The sequence below is a fragment of the Protomyctophum parallelum genome, assembly GCF_964188405.1.
Source record: "Protomyctophum parallelum genome assembly, chromosome: 22".
NCBI classification, from domain to species: Eukaryota; Metazoa; Chordata; class Actinopteri; order Myctophiformes; family Myctophidae; genus Protomyctophum; species Protomyctophum parallelum.
Window position 1 is genome coordinate 20,341,032 of NC_139714.1, and position 25,805 is coordinate 20,366,836.

The 25,805-nt window shown below is 42.7% G+C and overlaps 1 protein-coding gene across 1 annotated transcript; it reads left to right on the forward strand.

Moving 5' to 3' along the window:
- Positions 1-642: 642 nt before the first annotated feature.
- tmpoa (thymopoietin a) lies at positions 643-23,990 on the forward strand. The gene is made up of 6 exons (XM_083758074.1): positions 643-1,321; positions 9,069-9,186; positions 11,399-11,557; positions 12,152-12,318; positions 21,528-21,628; positions 22,155-23,990. The coding sequence occupies exons 1-6, from the start codon at positions 1,070-1,072 to the stop codon at positions 22,564-22,566; spliced, it is 1,209 nt and encodes a 402-aa protein (XP_083614200.1). The 5' UTR covers positions 643-1,069; the 3' UTR covers positions 22,567-23,990.
- The last annotated feature ends 1,815 nt before the right edge of the window (positions 23,991-25,805 follow it).

Here is a 25,805-nt window from a genome sequence, read left to right on the forward strand (position 1 = left end):
GTTGAATTTGTATCGCTTCCAATCATTTTGCGATGCAAATAATAGATTATTTCGATACAAAGTACTTGTCTGTTGTATTTAGTAATTTTAAGAAGAAAGAATCAGACTGAACTGAGTGGTGCTGTACTGTACACTGTACAGCACCACCGCTTTCCTCCCGGCCTGTGTTGTACAAAACAGCTGAAATACATTTCATAATACATTTGTTTGGGGACCCCAGTGGTTTAGGTCAGTGGTTCTCAAAGAACCCCCTTTGAAAGTGGGTTCTGATGTACACCACTCATGGGGACTGGGGTCCCCAAACATGAAATCAGCTGGTTTGAGGGCGGAGTTCCTGTGGGTTTGGAAGTTTCGGGGACGCCCACACGGAGTTGCACCACTTACTTCACACGGGTGTGATTTTAATGCACAGCAACTCTTCACTGCAAAAGCTGATGGGGGGGTCCTCTGTGTGTGGGTGGGGGCCGGGGGGGCGTGTACGTGTGCATTCTACACTTTTTTTTGTAGGAGCTTGCGTTTGTGGGGGATGCACGTTCCACCAATGGCAGAGCCCGTTCTTGCGGCAGTCGTCCAATGGAGGCAGCTCACACAGAGCAGGTCCTCCCCTAAGGTCCTCCCTCATCATCATTCACTCACACACAAGTGTGGTGGTAGCAGACTGAGCAGAGCTGGCGTGTCTCTAGTGTTTTGGCGAAAAACAAAAGAACAGGACAACATATGTTACTTTTCTCACTTCTTCATTCTAACGGGGGTTACTTACAACGCACAAGAAGAGGAACTGAAAACCAGCGACCGAAAGCTCCAACTGTTCCAAGTTCCAACGCGTGGGGTGGGTGAATGTCTTGCAGTGGCCACCTTTACCATTTTAGTTTTTGCGGATTACATCCGATAAGAGGCGCTGGTTAGCCGTTCCAGCTCCAGACCAGAACGCAGCCGCCACCACTCTCTCCGTTCGCCATATATTTGAATTTCTTTCTGTCTTCCCTGTCACGGGCAAGGAAGGAAATAGCTTCTCTCCCCCACACACAACAACAATCTGCAACAGCCAGCCCAGCCAAAGAAAGCCACCATGCCGGAGTACCTCGAAGACCCGTCCGTGCTCACCAAAGACAAGCTGAAGAACGAGCTTCTGGCCAACAACGTGGAGCTGCCGAGCGGCAACCCGACAAAAGACGTGTACGTGCAGCTGTATTTGGACAACCTGACCGTGCAGAACATGACGACGACGACCCAGACCTTGGACGCCTTTAGCAGCGACGAGGAGCTGCCGCCGCCCGTCGTGTCGAACAGGAGTAGTCGCTCCTCCCGGTCCTCCGGCAGGGTGAGTCCTCGCCTCGGTGCTAGTACTACTTTGCAACTTGTGGCTACAATGTTGCAGCAGCTTTCCTTCCTTCCCTCCATGCAACCTGGATACAAAAGTTGCAAGCCTTTCACTATCACTTTCGATGACCCGAGAGAATGATTTGATCGATTCATTACCGTTCTTATATAAAAAGGGCACACTTTTTTTATATGAACCAGTCGAATCTTTTAATGGACCAATCGAATATTTTAAAAGATTATTTTTATGACCGATTTGAATCGAAACTGCTGCCAGCTGCTATTGAGGGCACGGCCTCAACCATAGTTCGTGCATTCATTCCCCGTTTCCTGTCAAAGGGGTTTCCCGCTTGAATGTTATTATGATGACATATACTATCTGAGTGTTATAGGTGCTATCCGTAACTTTTGTGTATGTCCTCCTATTCGGGATTTGAGATATCGGTCTCCCCCGCGTGAAAGATACAAACGTGTGCCACTCTACCGAGACAGAAGGCCCGTTTGCTTGACCAGGGAAGATATTATTGCACCCATGAGCTTCAGGCAGTACTTTCTGTAAACCAGTACCCGACACAAGTTATGTTCCAATGGAACTTATGGAAGAGTAGGGAGGGAGGCCATCTCAAAACACTGCAGATGTAGGCCTACTGTATTAGCTAGCCTAACATTGTACATAACACCATCCAGTTCAAATAGATATATTCTTTAAAATAAATTCCCGATAGCAGCTTTTAAGTTTGGGGTGTAGTTTGGATGGAAGTAATTTGTTCATGTACACTTAGCATAGCATAATTTCCTGCAGGTGGTAGGAAACATCCGATCAAAATTGGCATTGCATTGAGCTGAATTTTAGCACAGAATGGAGAGATTTGAAGAGGTTTGAATGAATGGAGTCTTTGTTGAAGCACTTGTAGTTGTTGACGTTCTTTGGTCTCAAACCCCAAAGTCACTGTCTGGCTGCTGGGTCTCGAATTTCTTATGAAAAAAAAGAATAATCCCAAAACAAAAACAACTTGTCTCTGGTAGGACTCATGGATTTTCCCTTTGTAACAGCATGGCTACTACTATGCTTTGGCTACTGTCCAGTGCTGGCAACTGGCAACACGGTTTATGCATGGAAGTTGCATCATCAGCGATTCTCAGTGTCACTAATAGTCTAGTTGCAGAGTTATGCCTTGTGTGACTTTGTTTGGCATCATATAATCAGACAATTAAAATCAGACATGAAATAATGCCCTAGGCCCACTTGTCACTGTTTTTGAGAATGATTTTGAATAAGAGTGAACTCTTTTGAGCATTACTGCATTTGTTCAGGACTCATTTGACTTGGTCTCGATTTTACTTGTTTGATTACTTTATCATCAGAAATGTAAACAGCACGTGGTACAGCAGACATTGTTTCGTTGTTGTCCTATAATTAGACAATCAACTTATTATATACAGTCTATGTGAATGAAAGGCGTGCTGCAAAGTAGAACTATGACAAATAATTCCATGTAATTAATTATCTAATGATTACCGTATTATAATAGTTAGTTACTTATGAGTTGCAATTTAGCTCTGTTTTTTTTAATGCATGTGTGGCTTTGGCTTATTTATTTCATTTTAAACCTCAGGCCTTCGAATTGAGGTGAGGTCATGTCACTCGATTTGTGTTTTGTTTGGTTAGTGTAAAACCACACAGAAGCTCTCTTTTGTGCTGTGTGTATGGGTCTATTCTCTATTGTAAGGTGTCGACAGTTGGACTGTACATAATTTACCCCCCAGGTAATTACTGTGTACAGAAGAACCTTCAGTTTTGGAAAAGACTGTTTCAATGTGAGAAACGTTGCTATAATGGCAGCAGCAGCACTGGTATGTTAGATTCATTTTTTTTAGACGAAAATCTAATCCCAGGAAATTGAAGCTTGATCTGATATAGCCGGTTAGGCTATCTCACCCTATTACCAGCCACGTCTACTACCAAAAAAAGCAACTTCTGGGTTTACAGACTTTATTTTTATTTTATTTGAATAGAGTGCACATTTGGATGTCAGGACTAGCTTTGAACTGTAGTATTGTAGTATTGTATGAGACTTTGATTTTCCTCTCATGAAGTTGTACTGTAATATACAACAAACCAACTCAATTGCCCTGCCTGTCCTGCTATTTTTTAATAAATGTGGACAATTTTCACAAATATTCACCCAAGGCATATACCCTACATGCCCAAAGTAGCTTCTCAGGTTGAAATTGTTAAATTTAGACGACAAAGGAGGACAACCATAAACAGGGTCATGAAAATAAATGAGAGATTTGCTATTTGCTCTAGTACAGTGCAAATTGGATCTATTGGAATGTAATAACTCTGCTCAGTTTTAGTATGGCACACTTGCTGTGTCATATGAGTCTTACCAAGTTCCTTTCCCCGTGGATTCCATAGCAGCTTTCCTAAATCCATAGATACCTTTTGATTTCAGCGTAATCTACTAGCTGGTCAAATCACATGTGCTACTAGCGATGCCCGCAGGCTTTGAATACCACTACCACTATAAATTGTGTTCATGCTCCTTCATAAGCTTTTTATTTCAAATGTATTGTTGACATTGAAACTTGCATAATTTCATCTCGAAAAATCCTCACAGAAATATTTTCAATTTAACACATTCTTTTAGATTTTAGAAAGACAAAATGAAGATAACGTATAAGTTAATAATTTCAAATAAATAAATAATAATGGGTGGGGGATTGGAAGGGATCACAAACCTTAAGCCCTGTTGCGGATAGGACTGTTTTCCTATTGGGTTCGGTTTCTTATTGAGGAAATACTTTCTCCATGCGAGGAATGCGTGGTCTGACTGCTACAATATAAAATAGATGGCATGTCCACAATATGTGTGTAAAGGGAGGCGGGTGGGGAACAAAAAGTTGACGTGTGTGTAATTTGTTTAGTCTCGATGATGCATGGTGCTCTGCATAGTAAGGCTGCTGTTGTTCCTTTGAAACCTGATACTCTGGCATGTCTGAGCGATTTATAGGCTTCTGATGAAGGTTGGAATTAACCATTCAACACAGGACATTCATTCCTGGCATTCCGACTTTTGAACACGCATAGTTTTACTTTTGTTCACTATACAAGATGGGAGTTTTGTGCAGACACAAAAATGCATGCATATTTTTTGGATAGTTTTATTTATTTATTTTTCTGGCCTGCATGCTTTGTGTGCAGAGCTTGTGGTTTTGCCATATTAGGAAAGCTATAGTAAAAAGTGGTGCCAACCAAGGCTTGAGGACGTAGTGGAAGTGGGAAGACACAAAGTATGAAAGCCACTGCAAGTAAATCATGGTTAACCAATTTCCCACCGTCATTACTCAGGCCCGCGGTTGGTCTTAAAACCACCTGGCAACCGTCACTACCTCATTACATCACCAGGCCACAAGTTGCGGGCCTGCCTTGGCTAGAGCACACACTACTCCATGCAGACATTTGTAGTCTTATGGAAAATAAATACAAGCAGTGTTGAGATCATTCTCTAATCCATACGATGCCCGCAAACACTGTTTTAAAAATAAAATCACAGTTGAGTTTACTTTGTAGGATGTTTATTTTTGACTGTCTGGGCCCAGCACCTCTTCAAATTATGCCATGGGTGTGGTTGCTATAGTCTAGTAGTGAGCAACGCTGGTTTTTGAGTGGTGCAACCACTCCTATAGACAGCTATATGTGTGGCTGGGTCTGTCTGTCCCTGGCAACAAGTGTCACTGTTGCACAGCCTAACACACAGACACACACAGGCCAGGGAGGAGGGCTTGTACAGCACAATACAAGTACAGCACCACTCACTTCAGATGGGTCTGATTTGTTTTTGTTTTTACATTTTTATTCTACTTCTCCCGCTTTCCCTCTGTCTTGGAATGTTGTGATTATGAAACCGTTCCTTCCAGCCAAGCCCTACTGAGAGCCCACAGAGTCAGTTCTCCTCCCCCCCGACTCTGTGGTGTTTACTGTTTCCTCCCTCTCTCTCCCCGTCTCTCTGTCTTGGTCTCATCATTCTCATATCTGGAATTCTGATCAGAAGTTGGCATCATTGTTAATGTAAGGCCTACAGCCCTACATTCCTTCCATTTACCTGCAATTTCTGGCCCACAGCCCTACATTCCTTAAATTCCTGCTCGAGTTTATCGGCATCTGAAAAGCTTGTGACCACAGTTAATTGGAACACAAATTAGCAGGTGTAAAAGAGTGAAATTATTTTCTGTACAACCCTTCCACAAATTGAATTGAAACTTGAAAGTATTGACACGTGTTGTGTATATATTTTATTTTATTGGTTTTGTGGAGGTGTGCATCATTGCAGGGTAACTGTCCACAACAAGCTACCTCCAAACACAAACATTTTATGACCAAAGTGCCTGGCTCACAGCCACGTTCTTATTTGTAGAACACACAGTACTTCACTTCAGAGGGGATGACTTCAAAGGAAGTGTAATTTCCTCAAGGCAGGTCTGTGAGGGGCTAATGTAGGCAGGTTGTTTATGTTCTGAGATGGCAGCTAGCGCACAGCTGTTACTGCTAGCGTGGACAAGTACTAAGCTACTATTGTCTTTTCCTGGCCCTCTGTCTTTAGAAGCAGGAGGATACTACTTATCCTCAGGCATAGTCTAGCATTCCAGCGTGTACAGTACAGTATGTGTGTAATCTGTGATGCATGTCTAAGACACGTGCCTCCAAATATTTCTTGAGCTTATGCATGAACTTCAGCAAGAATTGATTGAATAGTCTTTCTACTGAGGAAAAACCTGTCCTGTTAATGCTGCACCTACTGGTCAAATGCTGTCTCATTGGAACTTGCTGTGCGGGTTTATAATGCATTCCTGCAGCTGCAGGCACTCACAGCACAGCACACCTGTTTGGGTTGATGCAACAAACGTCAGAAAGTTTCAAACTTGGGGATCCCGGATGCACCAGTTTATTGGCCGTACATCTGTATCAGGCAAAATTAATTGTGCTCTATAGAGTGGTGAAGGCCCGGAATGCTTTTTTACAATGAAGATTTATTTGTTTCCATCGTACAAAAGTGGGAGTGAATGATGATGAATTGATGATCAGCCATATGTCAATAATAACCCAAATTGTTAAAGGTCGCAGAAAACGATGAAACCTTGCGTTTTTGTCACCTAACCCACAATCCCCGTCACTCTGTCACGACACCTAACTCCCGTCACTCACCCCAGGAAAGCCCCCAGGTCATCGTGACATCAACCCCCTGATCACCCCAGGAAAGCCCCCAGGTCACCGTGACATCAGCCCCTATACATGTTACATGTTTACATAGGTGCCCAGGTCATTGTGACATCAGCCCCTATATATGGTGCCCAGGTCATTGTGACATCACGTGACATCATCAGAGATAGATATATAGTAAATGCGACCTGCTGTCGCAGTTAAGCCCATATATGGAGATTCCTGATGTCATCAATAATGGCCTGGCCAGCAACTCATCTGACCTCAAAGTTTAAACCCATGGATATATGTACCTGTTCTGACATTCCATATGTTGATCCTTACCTGTTACCGTTACATTTAAGCTAAAAAGCATTCTTTTGTATGTTTTGAGAAAATTGAAAATGTGTGCAAATCTTTGGATATAAGCACACATTCTAACTCAAAATCTTTGCTTTTGGGAGTCCCAGGAACAACGTATTTTGAGATGGGGGTCTGCGGCCAAATACCTAATTTTGGTGGTCCTTGACATAAAATAGTTCTAGCACCACTGATATTATAGCAACATACCTTCTTCACATAACTCAGGATTTAGAAGTCATTTGTAGAAGAATCGGCCTCTGTTCTTAATCTTCCAATCGGTGCATCCCTGGTTCAAAGAGGCTGTGTATGTGGAGGTCATGAGGGGGATAGACGGGCAGTAAATTTCAGGGAGCAGCCATTCCAGTGGATCAGAGTCAACCAAACGTGGCCCCCCAAGTAAGGAGTGCAGTGATCAGAGCCATGGCACTGGGCTACTAACTTACGTACGTGCTGTGCTTCTTGGGTGATTTCAAAGGCAAAGCACCGTACATGCAACACCTGTACTGCCGCACAGCAGCGGCGAACACATGTAACACATGTGTGCAGAATTTCAGACCAGAACTGAATGTGTGAGAACAGTAACGACACAGCCGTCTCCAGCCAAGTAGGGCTGTGAATTGTGATGATCATACAATCTGTGTGGATTTCAGCTAAAAAGTATTAAGCATTATATCATGACCTGACGAATATGTGACTACTATCGAAATCGAAACGTTGTCTCTTTTTGAGTGGTGCAACCACTCCAAGGAACAGCAATGTCCTGTTGGTTAATGTGTCCTTAATGAGCACCAGTATATGACTATTGGTACCAGTAGGGGCGCTGTTGTACCAGAAACAGAGAGAGAGATAGTGCTGCACGTGCTGCACTGTTACCTGCTAATGAGAGAGGGGGGGAGGGGGGAATGCACCACTCAGTTCACACGGGTGTGATTGTTTTACTTGCACCCTGATAATAAAATAAGGGCTTAAAGTCTTAAACTGTCTGACTTGCTCCAGTGCCTTCCCTCCTCCTGCAACCTGTGAAAACTGCTAGGATTTTGAAGACATTTGAAGAATCAGATTCTGCCTGGCGTAATGGTTTATTATTCATTGTCGTACCAATAGTTGCAAAACTTGCAATTAACAATTTCCTTTTTTTTGGCATTAACATTGGACATACCGTAATAATACTTGCCTTTTGTAAACAAAATTAGCACAGGACGGATATGACAACTTACTTGTATACGCACAGAAATGACCGCTACCAATAATCCAAAATAATGTAAATAGGCAAAACAGGCCATGCATTTAATCATTTTAAGCTTTCAAACATTTTCAAAAAGTAGTCCAAATAAAATTGCGATCCGACACATTAGGAGCTTGGCCATGTAAAGGAATTCATAGAGATGAACACGTTTCTGATGATTTTATATGAAACATTATTGTCTCCACCAGGCCGAAGGCATGGGGAGAGAGTATGTTTTGCACTCCGTGCGTGTGTCCGTCCGTTTGTGTACAGCTAATCCGGCACCGTTAACCCGGTCAATGCCAAATTTAGCACACACACTCCCTGGATGCCAACGATGAACATCTGCCCCAAATTTTCCAGAACGACCAGGAGGCAGACTTTTGAAAGACAATTTCTTTGATATTACTCCTCCCGATTCTGTCCAAAATTGTCCCGTAAATTGTTACACAGTATCTCTATAGCCATGTGTTCAAGACGGATCTGTCAGATATTTCATTACATATTCCATTCTAATTGGCTAACATTGGCTTTCAAAGTTTGCAGGATTGACCCGTTTTGAACAAAAAGCCTCAAATCATGAACGCAGCGTGCAATTTACGTGAAATCTTTCACAGACTTTCCTACTAGGCTGAGGAATATATTCCACCCTTTTCATGTTGGCCTGTTATAGCACCACCAACAGGTGGACTTTTGCAAAACACATTTTTGGAACAAAATGCCTCAAATCATCCAATTGCCATCCAAGGCGTAAGAAGAAATGGCACCCTTTTCATATTGGGCTATTATAGCACCACAAGGAGGCCACAACCTGACCTGCCCTGGTGGAGACCTGTGCCCCGATGGGCACTTTATCTAGTTTCCATTGTACGTGAATAATTGCAATCTGGTGCTTATGTAACGATTATTAAAGACCTACTACAGCCAACCTGACCTCTGCTGCTCCTCCGTTCACAGAAAGCCACCAGGAAAACGGACAAGGTTCTATCAGAGGAGCTGGATGTGACTGAGCTGCCCGCCGAGGGCCTGAGGGATGAGCTGGTCAAGTACGGGGTGGACGCCGGGCCTATTGTGGGTGAGTTGTGGGCCCACACTACGGGTCAATTTTTACACTCAGGATTTGTGTCGATACTTGCTCAGGATTTTACTGTCTATTCTATGGGTCAGTAATTTTCAACTTTTCTTTTCAAGAACCCCAAGTTTGACATGCAGATTAGATTTGGTTATGATTTTGTTTTCTCTGGGAACCCAATCCTCAACGTAATTTTCCCTCAAGGAAACCTGGGGGTCCCCGGACCCCACATTTTTGAACCAGTGATGTATGTCAGTGGTTCTCAAAATGGGTCCTTGAAACTGGGCCAGGGACGTGAGGCAGCATCTAGCTTTAGCCCAAATAATGCACCAGCGCGCGTTCACACTTGAATGTATCATGTAAGTGCCACACTCTGTACAGAGGTGGGGGAATTTAGCAAATGCTCTTGACATAATCATCATGGCTGTTTGCAAACAACCTTTGGTACATTTCCAGACTGAGATTTAGCTAAATCTGCTCACACGTGCACTTTTCAGTATTACAGGAATACTAGTGTATTTGATTGTGCACACAACATTCACAACATTGTGGATAGGGCTGTCTTACTGAGACAACATGTAGTCCAGGAAGTAAGTGAGCCCAGTGTCCATGACATCATGGAGTCCATGGAGTAGGAGCTGGGCAGTGACGGGACTATATACACAGTACATATGAGGAGGGAAAATTGACATAATGACTAGCCCAAATATCTAAAAACACATATTACCCACATAAAAAACCCCCAGGAAAGGGTTTCTTGTCTCCCAAACATCATTAAAATGAGATCTGGTTGCATAAGGGGTGAAAGAGGGCCTTTCATCCCTTTAAAGATGGAACTCTCTAAAAACAGGTGTTTCGGGGGAAAGCCCCTTACATCCCGAGTTGTGTACATCAGCTTGCCTTGTCAAGCTATGCTAAAGCTAACGACATTGAATATCAGTGTGGTTTCTGAACCAAAAATACCAGTTTCATATAAATTTAATTAAAAAAATAAATGTTTCCAACGCTATCAGTGTGCAACTTGAACGGCTTGCTAGTCGACTAGTGAGGCCAGCCCATCAGCAGATCGCTCGGTGGCCTCAGTGCCGGCAGCACACCTCTTTTGATGTTTTAACTAAGCATTATGTTATACTTTAGCTATTGAAAAATAGCATATCTACAAGCTCATAGCGCGCCACCGATTGGCGCGCTACGAGCTTGTAGGTCTGCTATTAATAAGTCGTGAAAATGTGGTGCAAATCTTTGAATATATATTCTTTCAGAAGACTTTTTATTTATTTCGACGTCGGGCCTAAATGGGCTAGTCATTATGTCAATTTCCCCTCCTCATATGTACTGTGTATATAGTCCCGTCACTGCCCAGCTCCTACTGCTTGGTCTCGGGGGGGATGTAGAACCGTGGTTCTATAATGTTTTCTATAACTCTTGAGAGTGCACAAATGGAGCCGTAAAGCTCCATTTTGGTTCCACTTGTGCACAGCGTTTCAGAACTGTAAGAATCCATTTAGAGAAGTTGTGTTGCTGGCTGTGTTTGCTTGTAAATGGATTAGCTGTAGATTATGAAAACATTAGTGAAAGGTAGTGTACATGTCAACATACTAGTCGCTGACCATTCATAAAACAAAATCCATGCAGTATTGAAGCCTTTATTGATAGATACAGTAGTCTGACAGGAAATTGGGAGAGAGAGATGGGGAATGACAAGGAGTCAAACCCATGACATACTGCCTGGTGGCATTAGCAGCCGAGGTCCCCAGACGGCTACGCCTGCTGTCCGGCCTCGATATTTTATTTTTAAGTTAATCATTATTCATTAATATACATTATATAGACTAAATCATCATAACATCACCAATCAAAATATAAATTTCCGGAAAGATAACGCCAGCAACGTCGCATTGGAGCAATATAGTTCTGGAAGAACAGGCCACTTGCTATATTACTATTGATAACTGACTATTAGGAATGTATTATATTGTTCCAAATATGCACAGGTTGACTACTAGTCATACCTAAATGTTCTGGACACTTTCTTTTATATTGTGAGAAGAAAACATCCATATACATTCTACACGGACATGCCCGTTTGTTACAAACATTCTGATCTGTTCTATAATCAGAGTGGTATATTATTTCTTTCTAGTAGAAACAACCGACCACACCTTAACCTTGCACAACCTGTTGCTGTTCCTCCACCCTCTCCACCCTGTACCAGCATCCACCCGTAAGCTCTACGAGAAGAAACTACAGAAGCTGATGGACGAGGGTCCACCGACTCCACCCGAGCCCCTCACACCGCAAGTCATCCCCACAGAGATCGATGCCAACCTCAACGGGAACTCTGACTCGGACCACTACAGCGACAAGGAAGACGGTATGTACATAAACCACTGTTGTACAGTACATCAATACACAGAAATGTGTAGCATGTTTGTATGTGTGCTACTGTTAACACACATGCTGTGGTAATTGTATGTTTGCAGCATGTCAACTTTGTCAAGTGTTCAGTGTTTCCTGCACTTCAGTATTCCTGTGCATGCCATAAAATAACTTTTGAGATAACTTGATTAGCAACCCATTCTGGGCGGGAACCCCTTTTGTTGTTTTACCCCCTCAGGCCGGGAACCCATTTTGGTGTTCTGTACATCGGCCTCGGGCCTAAATAGGTTAATGATTTACTGATGCACTCTTTTTCTGTACTTTTTTTTTAGTCAGTGAAAATCTGTGAGTGCAACTGGTGCACTATGACTGCAGTATGCACACTGACTTATTTTCTGAAAGCATACTAGCTTATTTTCTGAAAAGACTTGTTTCAGTAGGGTGTACGGTGGTTAACACGCAGCATGTTTTTATTTTTAGTTGGTGAACAGGGAAATGTTGATCAGGGCCCACTTAACACGCAGCCCTGTTTAGTGATCAGAATTGTGGGCTCCGTGCACAATAATAAATAAATTGTGTGTGTTGACAGATGAGCCAGCAGTTCCAGTGCCAGTGGTGGTACAGGCTGAACCGGAACCTGAACCAGAGCCAGAACCAGAGCCAGTCCCAGAGCCCGCTCCAGTGGTGGAGAGACCCTTACGGAGCCGAGGGAAGGTCCCTGTCACCACCCGCGCACGTAGCAGCCAGCACAACAAGGTACATGGCTCTTTATCTATGAAGGGGTAACCCAGAACCTTCCATAAGATGAAACCTTCACAGAACCTGTGACGTTCTGATTTTAGTTTACTTTTCCATTATATCCAGAACCATCCCTGAAGGGGAAGGTATGTCGTAGAAACAAGAAAATCTGCTCTACAAGCTGACTGACAACGCAGTGCATTGCCTGCTGTTTTAGAAAAAGTGCCTTCTAAGTAGAATTCAGTTAGTACCACATCCTGAGCAGGGCCCAAGGCTCTGAGAACCTTTACCTGAATCCGAGATGTAGCATGTGGCAACATGAAATAATGGTTGGCTTAGTTTTTGTAGTCTAGAAGACTAGAAGAGCCATTAGAAATTTAAATTAATATTTTTAAGGACTACACTGGCAACTGGTACAGGCTTTAGTTCCGACACTATTATTGGTCCGACAGTCATTAGACCGACAACCAACCATAACCCATAACCGCAGGCATTGGAGCAGCGCATGTTAGCGCTAGTCCGACCGTTGTTCCTGCATGTTGGACTAAAGCTCCGTCGGAATTACCATCGGATCTAGTCAGGTTCCTTATGTAATTTCGTAGGCTGAAGACGAAGATTTTTAAAACTATATATTTTTGGAAACCTTATAGCCTAACTAATCAGAAAATGTTTGTTGCCATTTATTTCGAGGTCGTTATAGCAGCCATCTTGAATCTTTAAAAATGGCTACTTTCAAAAACGAATTTCTCAATATCTCGACTCCTAGATGACTTAAAATCAAGATTGCCCTGGTTAAATCTACATTTTTGGGGGCAAGGAATCCAATGGAGCTGATTACATTCCATATGCCCTTTTTTCATTTGCCCTGCTATAAAAGGTTGGCCACCAGAAATAATAGGCCTGGCAACAAGGCACATCCTTGTATGTTCACTGATCAACCAAATATCCTACATAAACATAGACCTGTTTTTCCTGTTTAACATTATCGTTAACCGTGCAATCTTATTTAGCATGTTGGACTACTTCTCTCAAGCAAGTTTCCATTCTCTTCCAAATTCAATCGTGAAATGAATGGAGTGCAGGATCTTCCTTGAAAATGAGACCGAAAATGGTGGGCACTTGGCAGTAATGTCAGTCAGGTATAACTTGAGTAACAGTTCTCTACCCAAGGGCAGAACACAAGTGACTTGATGTTTGCATCTGATGATCAGAAAGGCAAGGGAAGAAAATAAATCCTTTTTAATTCTCATTTTGTTTTTCCTATCAGCAAGATGGACAGCTACAATCCTTCAAATAACTCCCTCTTTTGGAAGCATTGCAAAAAAAAGAAATATCTTCACCAGAAGTCTGCTTTACCACCAAAAATGCAGGAATGTACAAAATCATATCCCTCTCAAGACCAAAGCATAATTAAGCAAAACGGTGAACATTCCTTATTCTAAGAAGACTGAGATAAATGGGATATCTTAGCACTTGTTTGGGCCACTAATTCCTGTGCCAATATTTTGTGGTGCATTATCAGTGAAAACTGATTTGCAGGTACATTTTTGTATGCTTTTAATGGGAGAGTAATGCTCCCCTGCTTTGTTGATCTTTGACCTCCTGTGTAAGGTAATCATGGGCCTCCAAATGTAGAGAAGCACTCCTGCTACATGCTCCAAATGATAATTGGTAAATGGTGCATTCATATTGCGCCTTAACAGTTTTACTGCTGAAAACGATTTACCAGACTTTTAATCAACCCCCCTTCACTGCCGAGATTGTTGTATTACCTTTAGAGCATACGCTGAATTATTTGGGCTTTTAATCCGCGAAAATCCAGAAAAAAAAGCTCCCGTGGTTTGTTATGATCCGAGCGTAGCATCCACCATCTTGGTGCACCCGGAAGACGCACACAAGACTGGTCTCAATGAGGCGTTGCACCCCATGCATTTCCATTGGCCTCAATTTCCCAGAAGCCCTAGCAGCCCACAGCATGTGACGATTTCCGGTTTCTTCATCAAAACAAATGCATCTACTCTCTTTCTCCGCGGCGAAGACGGATTTTCTTTTTAATTATTACAATACAGCGGATTAAACACATAAAACAAAAGTCGCGATTATCGCGGTCGGCAGCGACAGTAACCTGGAGTAATCCATTCCCGGCACGGAAACTGTTTTAATCTAAATCACTTTAGAAAGCGCAGTACATTTTCCCAGTGACTATGGCAGAGCCGAGGCCATGCAGGGCACCGACCTGCTCACCACGAGCAGTTAGTCAATTCTCTATACATTTTCTATTTTAGGGGCCAAATCTGCTCCAGTGTATGACAAAGGACAATTTTGCGATAAACGGGTTTGTCTATCCAGTATCCACCTAGCCTGGTTAATAAACCAGACCGAATCAGCCGTTGGCAAGAAAAAATTGCCTGTCGGCAGATTACGGTCTGGAGAGGCTCAATTGTACGCCCATTTCCTACACCAGAGAAATGGGGCGGCCAATCGGGACACTGTATGCAATATGGGCGGGCTTTGGTACAGTGACTTTCAACGCTTGAGACCTTTGACTGACAGTAGCTCTGACCAATTGCGTCAAAGAGAAAATGTTTCAACCCGCCCCCCTGGAAATGAAATCCAAGCTGAGCCTCCCCAGACTAATATCCCGCGGTCCGTGCGATATTAGTCTGGTTTATTAACCAGGCTAGTATCCACCACCATCACCTCAGACAAGAAGGAAGTACTACAATGCAGCTGGAGTTGATTAAGCCTTTTTTTCCTGAGCTGTGGGGGGAAGGTTTTATTGGACCCAGCACTGTGTGTATGTGTCCGTCTCAGTGTCAAGAGCGCATGATGTGGATTAGGTTTTTCTTTTTTTCCCCTCACTGCCATTCCATGCTTTCAGACTTTCGCCCCACCCCCACGCAGAGTTGGAAGTACTCTGAGGCAAAAGTACCAATACCACAGTATAGAAATACTCTGTTACGAGTGAAAGTCCTGTATTCAAAATTTGACTTGCAAAAGCATTAGATACAATCAAAATATAGTACAGTAACAAAGTGAAGGTACAAATTTTCTAATAGCCAAAATAGGCCTACGACTTAAGTGCTTTATGTATGTTTTGTATTATTCTGCAATGTAAGTAGTATGATCTAAAGTGGAGTAAAAAAGTATCATGAAATGGAAATATTCAAGTACAGTACACTTATTATATAGTATTATAAAATATACTTAGTAACTTCCAACCCCCACCCCGCCCTGTCTCGCGTAGCTCCCACCCCCCTCCTGTCCCTGCTTATCTCATCTGCTCTCCTCTTCCCTGCACTCTCTCTCCATTTCCCATTGCCATATTGGAAACTGTAGCTATGTTATTAACTTAAGCATCACGCCTCATGGCCCTAATTGGTACAGTAAGTACTTGAGAGACTTGTAGGTCATAATTTAAGTTGCAATAAAAATGGAAATGACAGTGGTTGATTAAAAGCCTATGTGCACTTCTTGGGCGGGATGTTGCTCTAGAACACAACAGCGGTCTGAAATGGTTCCCACGTGATGAGTTGAATCGCGGAGACGAATAGTTTGGGCTCAACACTGATGTGTTGTGCTTTTTGTTTTCCTCCTCTTTCCCTCCCTTGTGACTTTGTGTTTGTGAGCTGCTCCCCCCTGCTGGTGAGATGGTGTATGTTTGCCTGTTGATCTGAGACATGAGGAATGTTAGGAATGCCAGAGTTCTGTTGGCATGCCAAGAACATCTTTATTTCACTGGCATGCGACCAGATGTCGAGATGGTTTTTGAAGAAGACGCTACAGGTGTGTGCCAGTGGGTGTGCGCACACTTTCGCCCTAATAGGATTAGTTGAATAACTTTTGCAGCCTTAAGGTGGATGTGTTTCTGCGTGCTATGTCTTTCCTCACTGTATATGCAGATGGATGAGCCAGTGTGTGGTGCTAAAGGTGGGGCTGTAAGGAGGTCCAGGAGGTCAACCAGAGTGGAGCCGATTCTCAAACCTTGGTCTAACGATGTAATATAACCAATGGATAAAAGCTTAAACACTTCTGGTGTCAGCTTCTACTCTGGTGGTGGTTTTGATGTGATGGCTGTTTGTTGCTTAGTAAAATGGCTCTTTTTTTTACTGCAAAGGGTAACCCAGAGCCGTCCTGGACTGTTCCAGAACTTGTGAAGTTCTGTGATGTTTATTTTTGTTTTGTTGCTTAAATCTCCTTTATAACCAGAACCACCCCTGAAGGGAGAGGTACGTCTTTAAAATGAACTCTTTTAACCAGCTCACATGTCGCATTGTGAAGTGTTGTGAACTTGTATTTTTGAACAATTTTGATACGTTATGAATTCTAGGTTCCCAGAGCTCTGGGTTAGTACCACCCATAGTGTATGGACACCTGTTATTGCAGTCAAAAAGAGTGCACTGGAGCAAGCTGCTCTGTCTTAATGGCTATTACGCTTTATTTAAATTTTCACTTGGATAGCACCTGGTCACAGAGCATTGGGTGTGTACACTTCAGCTTCTCTTTCCCTGGTGCTTCCTCCACAACCACTTCAGTGGATATATGGATATAGTGGAATATAACGCACATTGAGAACAAGAAATACCGAGGTCCGGTATAACACACATTGTAATGTATATTATGTCTTCGCTGTCAGTCAGAAACCTTGTATGTCCAGTTATTTAGTCTGAAATTGATAATACAATTAATTAAAAAAAAAAAAAAATCAAATTCATTCTGATGAATTGAATATGAAGACACCAATGGAAACAAGCCAATAGGCTTTCTTGGGTTTTAAATAAAGTTATTCAATCGTCAAATATTGAGCCTGTAGATCAGTTACTGTAGCTAGCTACCTTTGCACCACACTGTCAACTCAGTACAAAAAAAATAAAAATACAATTCAGTATAAAAAGAAAAGATGCAGATACCAGCTTTCTGCTTGACAGTGATGGTACTGTATATAACTAAGCACAATCATCCCTTATCTTGCAATAAAAGCATCCACTCATCCACTGTTGAGACAGTCAAATGAGAAGCAGCCCCCCTCACTGGCTTATTGCCATCGCCTAGTCCTAGGACTATCTCCTCATAATCCATTCTGTACTTGAGTTTGTTACTGTATTAGTCATTGTTTTAGTTTTTTTTGTCCCTTATAAATTCTAGATATAGCAATTTAATTCTGCCATACTATAACTTTGAACAGCTACTTTGAACAGTACTAGCCATTGTGACATCAACATTAGAATGTTCAGTTCTCAGCCCCACCAACCTCTGAACCAGATCTCTACCAGATGGTATTCAGCAAACACCATTTAACGTTATGATTTTAAATCAAGTAATTGATTTGTTGACCAAGAACTTGGTCTGATCGCCCTTCTCAAAATATGGAACCGCTCCCATTCTGAAAGTCTACAATGGTGCGATGTTCACTGGTTTCTTATTGCTTTCTCATAGTATCAACACCTCTGGGTTTACTGAGACCTCACAATGCTTCTGCATCTGCACACAGCTGAGAGTGAATCACTGGCCTTTAATTTTAGTCCGTGCATGACCATATGTCATGTTGGATGAGGACACAGGGCAGAGAATTTATGACGTGGGCTTCCCCTGGTTGGCCAGATGATATTTGTAATGGAATGAATAGACAATGAATTAGATTTCATAAATCGGCAATAGATATAAGTTAGGTATTTGGTGTGGTCACGTACAGGTGCCTTTTTGAAGGATTGGGTGTGTTGTACTGTAGTTCATTCTCATGACCCCCATATTGATATTTGATACATTTGGCTGCAGAAATTATGAAATTTGTTTTCAAAACAATTGAATATTCTTTTCAAATTAGACATTTTTGAAATTTGAAAAATTGCCAAAGTATGACATGGGGTTGAACAGATTTTGATGCTTTATTAACTCATTTTGCTGGGGACCCTCTAGAATCCTCTCAAGGACCACTGGGGGTCCCCAGACCCCACTTTGACAACCACTGTAGTTGATTCGTGGGAGACCCCTCATATCCCTCCCAAACAACTGAAGGTCAGTTCAAAATATCTTCCGGAACTCATTTTTATTCAGCTCTCCTTGCTCAATTGTTAATTTCTTCTTCTTTTTTTTAATGAAAAGATTAAAGCTCTATATTCTGATAGTTAACACTGCTGTAAAGTGTTCACTGTTCATTAACAAGGGTTCCCCTGTCTCTAAACCGAAAATTACTTTTCTGGTGGGTTGCTGATTTCATCCAATCCGTCAAAGTCGTACGATTTGTCACACACTTTTCCGCAGTGAAATTTGTTCTCTGCATTTGACCCATCTCAGAGCGGTGAGCCACAGCCAAGGAGCAGTGAGCTGCAGCCGTGCACTCAGGAATCGGAGATTACCCATTTATCAGCTTAAACTTTAGTGTTCCAATTTCGTCTGCTCATTTATTTGTGTCATCACTTCCAATTTTCAGTTTACTAAAGAGCTGCAGAGGCAGAGAGACCCCTGTTACTGATACAAACACTATAGCAATGACTACTACCGGTATTAAGACTAGTAAGTCGGAGAGTCTTATTGTTGACCAGCTAGTGCAAGTATTGGGTAATAAATAGTAGTACCCAGTACTTGCTGCACGATTTGGCACACCCAAGCCGTGCTACTAATGCACTGAGTTGGCGGTGCCTGGGATCGAACCCATGACCTTGTGGTCGAAAGGTGAGTGCTCCACCGACTGAGCTATACCTGGACACAAAATACTAAGAATATTACTTACCTATTTAACAAATTCTTATTTACAATTTAGGCCTGACAAAAGGCGAGAGGGGACGTATTTAAAATCAAACTCAAGCAGCAGTTTACATTAAACAAGCCAATGACATTGCTTGTCATCTGTCTCGTTTGCTTGTCATCTGTCTCGTTTGCTTTCATTCCTCTTTTTTTTAATTTATTTCTGTCATTCTTCCTACATGTTTCCAAAGGATTTCAGGCTGGGGCCTCTGTTCAGTCCAGCTAATAAGACTGACTCTCGTTCCCTTTCCCCCAGACCGTCTGAGGTAGCCCCCTCTACGGGAGAGACGTTCATTATTGTAGCAGTGGTTCTCAAACATCTTCGCGTCAAGGACCACCAAGTTAAAATGCATTTGGTTCGTAGCCGGCCACCTGAAGCCGAAGTATAAAATGAGGTTAAAGTGGTTAAACTGTTCTCCTTTTGCTGGAGTCCCCCTGGAACCTCCTCAAGGACCTCTGGGGGGGGGGGGGGGGGGGGGGGGGTGAACGCCAATTTTGAGAACCACTGCAGTATAGTATGCTCACACTGGCTGTTTGTAGCAGGGTGCACTTGTCTGTTTTTGTTAAATTTGAATTAGTGGTGAGTTTTCCCCAGCAGTTTTTACTTTTATTACTGGGAAACGTAATGTCATGGGATGGTATTGTGTTGTTCACGGCATTGTGTTGTGGAGGCTAGTAGTCACAGGTGTGAAAGAATTCATGTTGCGTTCTGTTCTCTGTCCGTTGTTCACAGCGGTGGTGTGGTGTCTAGGATTCAGTTGTGAACGGATTACCATCTAGTTCAGTGTGTCTGCTACTGTATGTATACACAATGTCCTTCTCATTCTCTACAGCATTCATTCATTGAGAGTTCATGTCTGCTTGTTCTGCTCGTTCACTGTGCCACCATAGCTGGTTTCTGACGCAGCCTTCTCCGGTGCTCTGAGGCAGAGATGTGTGGCTCTCAAACCAAAGCTCTCTCCAGTGTTGCAGCCACACACTGACTGCCACACCAAAGACCTCCCAGCGAGGATTAAGAGTCCTTCAACCTGGAAGAAGGTGTCCATTCACCACTCTGTGTATATGTGTAAATGTATAGGAAGTGTTTTAGCAAAAGCATTGTGGTTCAAGGTTGGAAAATCGTTTTGTTATAATCATAAAGTGTGTGTGTTTATATGCACTTATCGTATGTTCTTCAAACCCATAGGCCTATGCGGAAAATGTGCATCCCCCCTCTCCCAAACCAGTCAAATGTCAACCTCATCAGCCAACCCCCATACTCCACAAAGCAGTGGTAGAGGTGTGACTCAATTCTGTCTTCTCCTATCTAACGTTCTCTGAAACTGATTTCTAGACAAAGAACCGTTCAAATGCACAGTAGACTGAAGCACTAAAGGTCTGTCACACTACTCTACTTTTCTGTCTCTGATCACACTCACTGTAAAATAACCAGTAAACATGCCATCTGTTTTGGTTTTTGTTTGTTTTCCTATCACAGTTTTGTTTTCAGTTTATTAAGTTCATCTTTGTATTATTGCATTATCCAATCTCATACAAAACTATTCTAATCCAGACTGTATTGCCCGGGGAACCATGTCCACTGGATAATATGATCGGAATCGACCCAGTTACCCGTAGACCATTTTGCAACTTATCACCCATCATCAACCTCCATCAACCTACCTCTTATTCTGCCGAGTTTGATTCAGTGATCATGGCTGGCTGTCTATTTGAGGTATTGGTCCATCTCTGGTGGATATCAGTTGTTGTTTTCTTTGTCCCTTGGTTGAGGTGGCACTGGTTTTACTGAATGGTAGATGATTTTTCATTGGGTCACTGGAATCGAATATCGTGTATTAGAAACACTGCATAGTGTGAACACGTGGTCGAGAATGGAGAATGGGGCTGTGTGTGTGTGCTGCGTGCAATGCATGAACGCGCAGCTGTTTGTCCTTGCACACTTGCGTGACAGCTGAACTGTTGGATCCCTGAACGTCTCAGAACACTCATAGACCTTGTCTCTGACTAGGACAAGCCCGTGCCAACAGGTGTCCATGCTGATGCAAGGCAGCAAAAAATCACCCGCTTCCTCTCCACTCCTCTGAGCCCTGCCAAGAAACATGGCAGTAAAACCATGGTTCCCAAGGACTCGGGACTCAAAGAGGTAGCTTTGCTATTGCCGATGGCCACTGTCACACACTGTCTATTAAAGTGTGTGTGTGTGTGTGTGTCGTCTGCAATTCACATGGTGGGTTCTTTTTGTTTTGGAAAGTGATTTGTGTGGTCAGGGAGAGCAATGGTATCCAATTTCAGTTAGTGAGCCACCTGGTGGTCACTGGATACAATTACAGGTGATTGCACTTGATGCAAATTGTACAAGAGTGGTTTTAATGTTTTATTGTTTTATTTTTAACCGTTTAAATGTTTTGAGAAATCATTAAAATGTTTTGCCTACAGGGAAACTGGAGTGAGTTTAACATTGACTGATCTAAATGTCTTTGTAGGTGGAGAAGATAGCAGCCAGTGAGGAGATCACCAGAGTGGACGAGAGGGACATTCTCAAGGAGTTGTTCCCCAATGACCTCAACTCTCCTTCAGGAATCAGGTAGGTCTAAACATCTTTTAATAATGATAAATGTAAATTCTATACAGAATACATTCTAATGATTATGCAAAATGCTTGCAATTAGCCCAAACAAAGGCAATTATGTAATAATTAATTGTGACAGGCCTAGGTGTCACTCCAGCAGCCATTGTGGGGCAGCAGTAGCCTAAAGGTCAGGGGAGGTTTGTGACCCGAAACGTTCCCAGATTCGACCCCCCATACCGGTAGGACAAATCTGGTTTGGGAAGTGAATGGTCACCACTTATTCCCCTCCCCCAACACAGCTGACGTGCCCTTAAGCAACGCACTGAAATCCCAAATGGTTGTACTGTGCAGTTCCCAGGTTTTAATGCGGGAGGGGTGGGTGTGTGTGTGTGTGTGTGTGTGTGTGTGTGTGTGTGTGTGTGTGTGTAGCGTTGCTGAAAAAGAGCACCCATGCTCAGCATACCTACCCTCGGTAAATAACGGTTAAAAAAACGAACACAAAAGAAACATTGTGTGCTCTCTCTCTCTCCGTCTCTCGTAGCGCCACCTGTCGACGGCCCATCCGAGGAGCGGCGGGGCGTCCCCTGAAGCCCAGTGACCTCTTGAACGACGAACACTTCCTCCGCTCCCCGAGAAGCGTCAACACCACCAAGACCACCACCTCCTCCTACACAGAGTCTCGCTCTGTCCACAGAGTCTCCGCCCTGCCCCCCTCCTCTTCCGTGGTGTCCAGGCTAACGGCCACCACAGTGGCGCCCCCCGCCAGCCAGAGCAAAGTGGCGCGGCGCGGCCTTTCCCTGTGGATAAAGCTGTTCCTGCTGGTCACCGTGGCCGCCTTCCTCTTCTTCGTGTACCAGGCGATGGAGACCAACGCCATGAACCCGTTCGGCGCCTCCGGAGCTCCGGAGCAGATCGGCGGCGGCGAAAGCGCGGCTAAGGTCACCAGCAAGTGAATGCAAGAGGGAGCAGCGGGGTGATTTAAAGAAAAAAAAGGCCTTTTTGTGGGTTTTGGGTGTTTCTGTTGGCACTCCACTGGTTCTCAAACCGTTTTTTTATTTTTTATTTCAAGGACCACCAGTTTAGTATGCATCAGACTACGGACCCCTCCATTACTCCAAATGTCCATTTGTACACTCTTGGCGTTAACTTACAGACATGTATGGGTGCATTTGGTTCCTACCTACGAATAATTTAGCTGGTGATCGCTTGGGGTCCGCGGACCTCACTTTGAGAACCACTGTGGCAGGCTGGCAGCCAATCTGTTAACGAGCTCCCGCCAACCACAACCTCCGTCGCCGTTCGTCGTCACTGTTTTAATCTTTTAATGGTTTGTTTTGTTTGTTTTTTTTTCTTCTTTTTGTGTCCTCATTTAAAAAGCCGATTCTAAGTGAATATGTTGAGTAGTACTGTAGCTGTCTCTGTGACACTCTTCAAAGGATCTCCGTAACACAGCGTGAAAGGACAGTGTCGGGTTTTTGTCCATGTCTTCAGTCGTTCCTCCTTCATCCGACTCACTCCCAGCCTCGCGAGGCTGAGAGGAAGCCAGTGACTTCACCATGTTCCATAAAAGAAAACACGTTATTTTGTATTATTATTTCATGTAATACCTGCATGGTGTGTATGCATGGTTGAGAGAGAAATATTTTCCACACTTTGCCTTCAGCCTTAATTTATGCTTTGTCACGCTACGGCACCGTGTGCCCGAGAATAGCTGGTTTTCAGGGGATGGTGCCATCATGCCATAAAGTGTAAATTAGGCTTCAGTGTCTTCAATTCAATACTGTAATTTGCTTTTATTTGGACGTCTTTTGTTTGAGACCGGGAGGCTTATTATAACTTTAAAATGCTTAAAGAACCACAAAGGACCACCCATTTTCAACATATCTTTGTATAATCGGTCCTCAATGCTGATTTAAAATATGGTACCTTTTTTTTTGTTTGTTTACTCTGTCTGAGTCTCAGAGGACTGTAGATGGTTCAGAAACCCATTGATGATGTCACCTACCAGTGTCGTCATCAATGGGGAGTCGAAGCTAACTACAGGCTTTCTATTCCTGGAAAGTCGTCATCCTAGAATGGAAGCCATTGTTCTCACATTGATACAAAATGTGAAATGAGCAAAACTGAACGGTTCACAGCCCTCCTCTGATACGGGGCTAATAAACAAAGGGTGCCACTGCCACATTAAAATGAGCTCCTATGAAGATGGGTTGAAAATGGGTGAAGTGGTAATTTAAATGTTTTCTGAATCACTTATACATTTATTTTCTCTTATTTTTTTTATTAAAGATTATAATGTGATGCCCCTGTGTATTCTAATTATGTATCGTGGTAAGGAATTATAGATAATCCACTCAATAAAAATATTGTATTGATACTATGGCTGAAAGATTATTTTATTTCTAAGAATGCAGTTTGCTCATAGAGTTGGTGAAAATCTCTCCTGGACACGGTTCACATCATAGAATGTCATATTGGTGTGAACAAACCTATTAACCCATTCAGGACGGGAAGACCTTTAGCTAAATATACTTTAGCTATTGCCGTGCTACGACCTTGTAGATCTGCCATTTTTGAAAGTATTTTAAACTTCTTTTTGTTTTAATCTTGATGATTATGGCGTATCGCTCATGAAAAGCAAAAAATCCTATATCAATGAATTTGAATATTTTACGAGTCAACACAACCATCTATTATTATTTTATAGTACTGTGTGCCTCCGTCCATTGACAAGCTTTATGTTGATTGATGCTGCTCTTCCTTTTCCAGCAGTATGTTGAGACTCTGGACATGACAAAACACAGTGATAATTCAGGCCATATTCTCTGCTATGGTGTTGATCCACTGTCAGTGATAACTTAACAATGGTTACAACACAGCCATCTTTTTAGAGTACATTGTGCTTCAGTATGTTGACAAGCTTCATGGAGATGCTAATTTTCCTTTCCAGCTCGATTTGGCACCTGCCCACAGAGCCAAAACTACTAGTAACTGGTCTACTGACCATGGTGTTACTGTGCTTAACTGACCAGCCAACTGGCCTGACCTGAACCCCACAGAGAATCTAGGTTGTATTGTCAAGAGGAAGGTGTGAGACATAAGACTGAACTATACAAATTAAATTATCAAAGCAAACCTGGGCCTCCTTAACGGTGGCCGAGATTAGCCTGTCACGGACACACGGACACACAAACGGACGGACGGAGTGCAAAACATACTCTCCCCACATGCCTTCGGCCTGGTGGAGACAATAACATCAAAAAGTTATCTAAATGGATAAATGCTATTCACTGGAGTGAATATTCTATTATATTCTAAAAACGACTTATAAATCCTAAAGCCTTGTTTATACTTCACTGTGCAACGGTCCTATGCTGGACAATAGCAGATATGCAAACTCACAGCACATCTCATTCAAGACACTGAACTTGCAGATCTGCCATTTTTGAACACACTATAAAGTTAACCATTTATCATGCTGCTCTACGTGGCACTGCATTCTGTGACATTAAACCAAATGGCATTTTCCACTCTATGACACTACTGTTCTACATTTTTGTCTAATAAAATAGGCTATTAATTTAATCAATCAAACTGCATTAACTAACAGAGATACTACTACCAAGCTATCCATGTCAACATGCTCTATAGGAGTCTCAATAACAGGTATAAGTAACGTTTAATGTTTAGTAATGTTTAATGTAGCAGAAGAGGCCATTCATTGAACAGAGTTTTGCACAATTTTAACATCCCAGATCGATTGAAATATGAATCTACTGTGCTGTGCTACACCATGATATATTAAGAGTACAATAACATTCCATTGTGAATAAAAACGTATTAACCACAGTGTAATGCTAAAGGTTTCATCACAGGGCTGTCTGCTTCATGTAATATCATTAAAAGTGTTGTTGGTGACAGTTATATGAGTTGGAAGCATTAAGACCCATTTTAACCCTCAATGGCTTCCTTTCTGACAAATAACGTTATTGTAAAAAAAAAAAAAAAAAAGATTCACGCGTTCATATGTAGCTATTTTGCATTAGAAGCGGATGGGACCAAGGGACCCGGATGTAACGTAAGAGGACTACAATAATATGACTACAATAGATTCGCGGTTAAATCTCGCGGGCGTGGCCTCACACCGGAAGGAAGTGCCGCCGTCCTCAAATACGGAAGAGACGCGTGGAGG